This window comes from Chaetodon auriga, chromosome 11, assembly GCF_051107435.1.
Source record: "Chaetodon auriga isolate fChaAug3 chromosome 11, fChaAug3.hap1, whole genome shotgun sequence".
NCBI classification, from domain to species: Eukaryota; Metazoa; Chordata; class Actinopteri; order Chaetodontiformes; family Chaetodontidae; genus Chaetodon; species Chaetodon auriga.
In genome coordinates, this window is record NC_135084.1 from 7,634,718 (window position 1) to 7,644,153 (window position 9,436).

A 9,436-nucleotide genomic window follows, 5' to 3' on the forward strand; every position below is an offset into this window, starting at 1 on the left:
CAAGCTTCAATAAGACATACCTCTATAAAATGAAGGCACAAAGCCAACTGGTCACTCACATAAAAACCCTCACTCATTTCATGCAGGGCGCTGAACTCACAGTCACAGAGGCAGTGTTCAGGGTGTAACATATGTCAAGTATTTGTATTGGATTTCATAAAACACTGGTATTTCCTGGTATTTTGTGTCTGAGAGCTTTGGCATCTCTACTGAAACACTTCTAATATGTTACACAACACGCTACGGTGCTGTGGTCGCAAATTCTTTTGTAAACCAAAGGGAGTTTGCTTGGGGTCCATGCCTGTCAAAATGAAGGCTGTCATCAAGTCAATGATGTACCATTGCAGGTATAAGCATAGTAATTACCTTGACAGCAAAGGTTTTCATTACTCATAGTCGGAGGCTCTATGCTTCAGCTCAGCATATGCAAAGCCTTCAGCACTAATGCTGGGATTTTCCAATGGCTGGGGCATCTGCCATGACATGGGTTTTCTTGCATGGGGAGATGTTCGTGTCTCCTCTAACATCTGGTTTTGTTGCAGCTTCAGATGCCTCAGCCGGCCTGGTTGCGGTTGTTTATGGACATTCTGAGGCCTTTGAGGGAATCAGAGAGGTTTGCCACATCGGCCCGCTCAATTACAGAAGTGAAATCGAATCCAGATAATTATTTACATGTGAAATTAACTCGCTAACACAAGTGCATTTCACTCTGGATGTGAGGGAATTGATGTTGTTTTCTTTAAGCAAGCATGACACAACGGCACGTGGGAAGCCTGCTAGAAGCCTTCATAAGATCTTGTTATGATTTACCCTTCATGTGTCTACACTGAAGGGCCCATAGGGACTGAGGATCGGAGCGTGGAGGCCGCTGCTGAGGGGTTGTTGAGTTCAAGAGGCTGCATGTGTGGGTAATCACCACTGCCCAGCTCTTCCAGGCTGTTGCTTCAACACTGCTGGATCAATATATCTTTATTGTAACAGGGGAAGAGTACTCATCTATCATTCAGCACTGAAAAAAGTTTACCTACGGGTTGTAAGCACGTCTTTTATGGCCGCACTATACATTCTGGCTGGCGATAGCGTGGCTCTAAGGCTGAAGCCCTCCCTCGATCCTTGAAACAGCTGATTTATGTCTGGTCCAGGACACTTGTGCACTGTGGCTGGAATGCAGGGAATTTCAAAGACCCCTCCTCTGCTTGTCCCGTCCACACGCAAACAAATGGAGCAGGCGCCTGGTTGGGCAGATGAAGGCCCACCGGTGCTCCCACTGCAGGGCAGGGAGGCAGAATGTAAGGAATGTCAGAGGCGAGAAAATAAATCCATTCTATCCTTCTTTCTGTCTTTTTTTTTTGGTAGCTCTCTTGTTTGCCTTTTCCCTTTTGTGCCACATCTTGTCCAGCATCGCATTGATTTTCAGCCTCTCTTGAATTACCTTATTTAACCGTTTTTCAAATGAACCCTCAGTGTATGCACACATTACATGCAATAAAGAAGGCAGATTAGGACAAACCAAATTTATTTGTGTTAAAATCCTAGAAACACAAATATGCATAGTGTGTTGCTGTTTGAAAGAGATCATGTGGCAAATGAATTATGTGACAAACAGAATAATGCCTTGTTAAACACACTCAAAGTCACAAAATGCAATATTTTCAAGACTGTGTAAAAAAGCAAAAGGACCTCAAAGTTATCATGTATACACCGTGGAAGTCAACACAAGAACACAAATCTATCATGTAGCATCTCTACTGTCAAAGGCACGATGGCTGTGTTGTAGCTGTAACTCAATAGTACATGCATCTTAAACATGCGGCTGGCGTGGCAAAACAAGAAGAATCAACACTCCATAGAAGCTAGAATAGTTATATGTTTTGACAATAAAAACATAAGCAGCTCTGTCTATTGTAGCTCATTTTCATCTCAATGATATATCCAGACACCATTTTGATTGCTTTTTGAGTCTTTCTCTCCTCATGGCTATAGTTTAATAATTCCCTTTCTCCTCCTGGGGCCTCAGCGCAGCTCAAGGCCTGCTCTTTGCTGCGGGTTTATCCATTATGTTGAGCACATCATCCAGGATGGATGGGCCCAGATCAAGTTCAAGGGAGAGGAATGACCCAGTGATCTGGGTGAGGGAATCCTGTGATGTGCTCCTCTCCTTGGAAAACTCAAACTCAAAATCACAGATGCGGCCCTCCTCCACCCCACTGTCCCTATCCACCCACTCCCCATTGCACTTTGAGAGCTCCTGCTTGAAGCCTGTGGTAATGTCATTGTTAAAGGGTCCATAACCATTACAGTTGCCGTTGCCGTTGAGACTCCTGTTGCCATTGTAGATCTTGTCCTGGAAGTCCCCTTTACCGCTAAAGCTGTCAAAGCTGTCGCTGCTTGTGTTGCTGTTCAGGCTTCCGTTAGCTTTGAAGGTGCTGTTGCTGTGACCACTGATATAACAGGATGATGGCTTGTCAAACCGGGTTTCACTCTTGTTTATTTTGTTAGCTTTGGCAACTGCCTTAGATGTGGATTTATCAGTGTTTTCCAGCAAGTCCAGGAGGACGTCAGGCTTCAACTGGACATCTGCGGAGGGAGATGAAGGCTTGCTGTTGAAGACCTCCATTGAGCGCAACAGAGCATCCATCTGCAGGATCTCTACCTCCTCTGTGCTGTCAGATTTCATGGGAGCTGTAGGCCCAATGATGTCCTCCAACGGCTCCGGGGGCATGGAGAACACAGTGGAGGAGATCAGGGGAAGGGTAAGTGCCTGGCAGCCACCAATTGTTGGGAGGGAGATGGCGTTCTTGAGCACTGGCGAGGGGGTCTCGGCAAAGGAAGCATCACCGGTGCTGTTAGCTCTCAGAAACTCACTTTGGATGCCATACTGAGGGTGGATCCCTCCCTTCCCGGGTAGGAGTTCATACTTTCCCTGGAGGAAAGACATGTCTCCGAAAGCATCTCTCTCCCCACCCTTGCCAATGTGGATGGTATGGCGAAAGTCCCCAAGTGGCGGACTGATCATGTCTGGGGACAAAATATCTCTAAGGCGACATTTCTTTCCTTTCTTGTTATTGGTGGGTTTCAGGTATATGGGCGCTTTTGCGGGCATGGCTGTAACTGTAGAAGAGATCTCAAATATGTAGGATAGAAAAGTCGGAAATGCTCTATAAGTTCTGGACGTTACAGTTCCACAGAGGAGAAGCTTGAGTTACATTCTCAGTAGCACACCGGTCATGCAGGACTCCAAAAATAATATCAGCAATTGAAGCATCGATCAGGAAATTGGATTCCAAGCAGGACTGGTGATGTCCAGCAGTGCAGATAGATCAAATGGCCTCGTTCCTGAAATCAGAGACAAATAAAGAATATGTCAGCATTTTTTAAAGCACAAACTCAGCACTGACAGAATTTCCTGAAGATTACTTTGACGAATGCTGCTACTGATATAAAACTCCTGTGTTGCCTTCCAGAAAAAGAAATCTGGTAACCAACACAAGTCCCACAAATAAACTCTGGATCCTACAAGAAAAAAATATCCTCATCCTCATTTTGCATCTGGCGAGTCCAGACGCCAGAGCAGAGGAGGATGAGGCCTGAGTCGAAGGCTTTTTGCTTCTCTATTCACATTTCCACACATGAGCCTTCTTTGGCCTCCACAACTCTGGATGTGCTAATGTGGAACAGCTGGAGCGCAGATTGGGAGAGGAGAAGCAAAGCGGGACTTTAGTAGGATCAGAGCAGGGCAGCCTGTTTTAGGAACGAGCTACTGCTCAGACACGCACAGAGATAGACAGAGATGGACCAGAGCGGAGAAGGAGGGGAGGAAAGGGGTTTAGGGGGATTGTGTGAGGGAGATAGAGTGAGGGATTACAGAGCAAGTGGATCTTAAAGAAAGAAAGAAAGAAGGTGATGTAGATTGTGAATTGATTTGATGGGCAGAGGGTCAACTCTAAGTTTAATAAAGAGCTGAGATACCAGCTAGGTTGCACAAAACATCAGGGTGAGTAAATATTATTAAGGTGGTATTGGATTTGATAAAAGGTGGCTGATTGCATGTGGCCCTCTCAGAGCTTTTCCATTACAAACCCAACTGAGAATGTCACCGCGCTGGCAGCCAGCTTAGTGTAGGATGAACTCAGTAAAAAAGAGAGAATCGCTTTGACCGTTTGAAATGACATAGCAACCAAGGAGAAAGGGAAAAACACTCGATGGAGGAAGGGAGTTGACAGTGTGTGCGTGCAAGTGTGTGTGTGTGTGTGTGTGTTTGTGTGTGTATGTGTGTGTGTGTGTGTGTGTGTGATGAGGGGGTGGGAGAGAGCACCAGGGAGGAGAGAGCTTGCCCATTTATAGACATATTTACTTATGAGAGGTCTGTCAGCAGTGACCGTCTTGACAGAGTGCACTGCTACACAAAAAGTGCCTGGGCAGTACACCCCCCCACCCCCGACCCCCCACCCCACCCACGCTACCCCCTCCAAAAAAATGGTTTCACTGAGAAAACATCCACATTCCTGCTGCAGCCGACCCCATAGAGACACACTGCATCAGCCTTATCAGAGACACTTTAAGTAGACTATGTTTATTCAGCAGGCACATTAGTGTGGAGCCAGAGAGACAGAGAGACACTTGCTGCATATTTGAATCCAAACAGCAGGCTGGAAACCATTGCACTGACAACCATTTTCAACATGGACCCTTGTGTTTCCAACCCATTCGATGAAGCACTGTAGCACCAATATCTACCTTACGAGTGCCACAACTTCAATCAACTCCACAGGATGTGAAGTACAAGGTGGAATCTTCTCACTTTAGAGGATGACATTACAACACAAATAAATCTGTCACCCAGAAAGCACTATGGGCTATATATAGCCATGACAAACACGGAGGGATGCAGAACATGTGTGAGTGTGTTGAATGGCAGCGACGCTCACCAAGGGTCCTTGTGTATTCGAGTGCTGGTGTTAGTGTGAGTGTATGCGCGAGGTGCCTGGCTGCGCTCGTGAGAGATAGCAGTTTTGAATGCAGGCCATGTGTGCGAAGGAGAGCGTGTTTGTTTGCTAATAGTGAGCGAGAGAAAGGGAAGGGGGAGAGTGCGAAGAGGAGTGCTGCAGTGTTTGACTACGGGAGGGGTGTACAGCAAAATCCCTCACTTGTTTAGCCCAAGGTTTTTGTTGTATTTTTTTCTTCCATTTCTCTTCCTCCCACTTGTTTTTTCTTTTTGTAGTGTCTCTCTCTCTCTCTCACTGCTGCTCCTCAATCCTTTCTGACCTTGACAGCTGATGTTCGGTGCAGTGGGAAATTGAGCTTGGAAGTGAAACAAATGCACCGCAATGCCAAAAGCTGCTTCCTGTGGGCTCAGAGTGCACATGTCTATATCTGTGCTAACTTTCGTAGTGCTGTTCCTAAGAATAGGAGGTCACTCCTGTACTGCTGGCTGAAACACTTCCTATCAAACATACCTATTGATTATTGGTCTGCCCTGATGAAATTGTAAGATCTGCCTGGTCTGTGTGGACCCTCTACTCTCCAATGGCACGAGACAATGCACAGCCCATGCATTATAATTCATGATAATGATGGTCGGAATCAATAGTATGGACAGAACTTAGAGGAAATCCTCTAGCACAAGAGCATTCCAACTCTTGCAATTCACACAGAGGGACATCTGCTATGCATCCTACCCAAGGTCAACACTTGTGGCCCGTGAGAAGTCAGCTGGTACGGTGAAAGCCTGGAGGTCTGACCTTCACGTCAGCCATCCTGCTGGTGGCTCAGTTTGGCTTATATGACAAACATGACTGGAATTCCAGAGGCCAGCAGAGAAGCATGAGGAAAACAGTATCTTCATGTCGGTCTGCTGCATAACCAGTATGAGGTTAATTTTAATGAGGGCTTGGGGAAATTAGTATTGATCTGAGTGTATGCAGAGAATCTCAAAAGCCATAGTAATGTTAGTTAAGCTTGTGTTGGGCCAAAAGGAAATTAATCAATTACAAGAGCTCAGGATAGCCCAGGATGGACCCATGTGGCCTAACCCAATCAATCCATTTGTGTCTCTGCAGGCTGTTGAGCAGGTGTTTTTTGGTATATCTCATAGCCGAGGCCAGATTTGCACCCTCCTTTTGGAACTGGTCCAAAAAGAGGCAGCATGGCACGTGTTGACTGGTCCATGCCTGGCGGCGCCATCTCCACAGAATGCAGTCGCGGGTTTCATTTACACCTCCGGGGAAGTGTAGATCTGATGGCACCTTCCTTTCAAAATTGCTTGCCTGGGCAGCCATTCAGTCATAATGGGGGCTGCAGGATAAAGCCACTGTGTCATTGGGTCAGCAAAAGCTATCTGTCTTGGCATGAAGTGATCTGGAGCCACTCCAGCCTCTTTAAAAATGGAGCCTTGCCTCATCAGTTTGTGCTCAGAGGGTTAGTTATTAGTGAGGGGGCAGCAGAAGGAGCGAGGTGATGAAAGTTTGAGAGTGGGGGCAGATAAAATGCGGGGTTGGTATCTGGTAATTAAGCTAACGGCTCGTGATTTGTCTGGGTATTTCTGGACACCTAAAAGTCACGTGTGATAGAACTGGGTCAGTATATTCTTAGAGGAGGTGTAACTCAACTGTAGCCTAAACAAATGCAACTTTGAAGTGACGAGCTTGACGATGCTTTACAGTTCCCTGACCGCCAAACTGATCCAAAGCCAGTGATGAGGGACGCACATCGAGAGAACAGCTGTTCAAAATATGACCTGCATATGACTTCCCCATTCTTTAAAATAGACATGATGCATCCCCTAAATATTCCTCCTGTGATGGGAGTGCTGTGCTGACATTTCACATCAGTGCTGATGAAAAATAGCATGCTGTTCTGCACTCCTGCAGTGGTTGTGATCAGCGTATCATCATCACTGTCTTCACTTGTCTTCAAAGCAACTTTGTGGAAGTTCCCAAATACTCTTCTAACATTTAACCATGGCCTTGACTTCTGTCATGCCTTTGAATAGCAGAAAGACCCTCTCTTTGGGGCTGTTATAAAAAGCAAATGTGCATACCACAGAGTGTAATGGTAGCCTTACAGAATAGACTGAGCTGTTTGTTACATAAAAAAACCTCAATTATAGGCAAAGGCCTGACTTTTGGGGGCCTGGTGGTGGTGCTGGGACTGGGGTGAATAGCAGGGTGGAGTATTTGTTCTGTCTTTCTTTCTCGCTCCCCTTGTGCCACCCGCAAGCATGGCCGGCACTTGCCAGAGTTATCCTTGGCAGAGATGAGCAGGAAACCGAATCAAAGCATATGAAACATGAAGGGAATGTCAACATATACTGGCCAAACAGAAAAAGTCCTTTCCTCTCTGTGCACCGATAAAATCCTCCTCCAAATCTACTCCCCAGGAGAGATAAAGGCAAAGCCAGCTCTGCATTTCAGGGGAACATGCCTTAAGCGTGTAGCCGGACTAAAAATGTCTCTCTTGGAAAGCAGGGAGGATATCATGTTGCTCTTAACAGTTCAGCTCTTGTGTTCCATGTATGAATGTCTGCTGGACAATCGCTTCTGCACGAGCTTAACTTACCATGCACGCTTTCGCACGTTTCACTGTTACTAAGCAAAACCTCATTCTTTGAGACATTCCCTTAAAAATAAACCCTAGACACTTCGAGGACAGCAGGCAAACTGCAGCAACATTCTCCTCTCCGCTAATCCAGATTACTGCACCATCAAAGTGTGAAATAAAACATGTTCCTGCTCTCACTCACCTCAGATATTCCGATGGGGAAATCTTGATCCTTCCCAGGTATCGCTGGTGTTCTCCTGATTGCTGCAGCCCCAGGTTGATGTGTGTGTCTGTCTGTGTGTGTTCAGTGGCTGCTGTGCTGCTCCTGTGGCATGTTGACACTGCTCTGCCTCCTGTCTCTGCCTCGGGGCGGCACTTCTGTCGACTGGGACGTCTGCCGGACAGCTGTTTTGGAATTGCACTCCAGCTCCTATTCAATTCTGAAGCAAGTCAAGTCTCCTCCTACACCTCCCCTCACTCCCCCCTCTCTCTTTTGCTCTCTCTTCCTCTCTCTCTCTCTCTCTCTCTCTCTCTCTCTCTCTCTCTCTCCAGCAGCACCTGTGCATGCCTGTCCTCTCTCCTACCCAGAGCTGGGATTTTTTTTAAGCAGCTCTGTGGTGTTTGAGGATCCTCCTTGCTTCCTGTGCCTTGGTGGAGCTGCGGTGATGAGTGATCACAAGCTTCACAAAATGAGCGCCGTGTGGAGAGAGGCACATGCCTCATGGGATGTCTGGCTGTCTCTCCTCTCTAAAACAGTCCATGAAGTGTATACTGAGTGTATGTTCACTGTTTTCTGCCTCACCCTGTCTGACATTGTGACTGCCCAAATCTGAAGAGCTATTTTGTAAATGCAGCCAGCAGCTGGCAGACGCTTGACTGGACTCCTCCTGTCTCTCCTTTCTATCCTTATCTGTCTATCACACATGCACACCCACCCTCCCATCATTTGCCTCTCCAAAATCATCTCATATCCCATCCACTTCTGTTCATTTTGTGCACAGTCCTTTATTTTTCAAGCTGCAGCAGAGGCGTCACTGTCTGAACTAATAGCTGAAAAATACTGCAGCACTGCAGCACATGCGGGAGACATTTACAAGTAGGTTAATGGGCAGCACATGGCTAGAGCTGCAGCAAAAATAGACTTCCTCATTGAGAATTATTGTTTCTCTATAATGATTTTAAATATATAAAATATTAAATAGATAGACACATGTGCGCAAAGGCTCTAACCTGACACCTTCAAGTCAAGGACATGGCAAATCTTGCAGAGCATCCCCTTTTTGGGGGGCGCAGGTTCTATTCCTGTATAGGAAAAAAAATCCCATCACCTTGGTAACCGGTGCAGCTCAAAGGTGATGTCACGCTTTGCTGTGTAGTTTCCAAAGAGGCTGGGGAAAGCAGAAGAAAGGTGTGTGTTTCTGCTTGTACAGTGTATTGCAAAAGGGCAAAGAAGGTAGATGTCGGGGGAGGGGTGATTGTATTTCAATCAATGTGGGTGTGTGGTGAGGAAAAGGGGTGAATGCATGTCCTCACAAGCCGGAGTAGTACCTTAACAATAATCCTGCCTTGCCCAGCACATGAGACAACACATCCCTCTGCAAACACCACAAATTCTCACTTCTCCTTCCTGGTAAATCTGGCCTGGGTTGCTCATTCTCCTTAATCTACTTTTCCCCCTCCACTACATTTCATGTGATGGATGCACCAATGTAATAACTAGCCATATACTGTATAATGCTTTGCAAAGTCTTACACTGAAATTAATGCGCGGTTGTGTGTGTTTGTGGACAGCTTACGTTGCTGAGACACCCTCTATTTAACATACACAGGCGTTATTTAGCACCAGCTAAACAGCAGTTGTGAATGGAACCCTTTTAGCATGGCGTTGTTGTGTCGC

General features: G+C 46.3%; 1 protein-coding gene across 1 annotated transcript; it reads right to left on the reverse strand.

The window, feature by feature from the left end:
• Positions 1-1,501: 1,501 nt before the first annotated feature.
• cdc42ep3 (CDC42 effector protein (Rho GTPase binding) 3) lies at positions 1,502-8,251 on the reverse strand. The gene is made up of 2 exons (XM_076742269.1): positions 7,742-8,251; positions 1,502-3,336 (listed from the first exon to the last, which is right to left on the reverse strand). Exon 2 carries the CDS (start codon positions 3,101-3,103, stop codon positions 2,024-2,026), a length of 1,080 nt encoding a protein of 359 aa, XP_076598384.1. The 5' UTR covers positions 3,104-3,336; positions 7,742-8,251; the 3' UTR covers positions 1,502-2,023.
• Between the last annotated feature and the right edge of the window lie 1,185 nt (positions 8,252-9,436).

Coding starts and splice junctions, on each gene's coding strand:
- cdc42ep3 (XM_076742269.1), bottom strand. CDS start 3,103: ATGCCCGCAAAAGCGCCCATATACCTGAAACCCACCAATAACAAGAAA.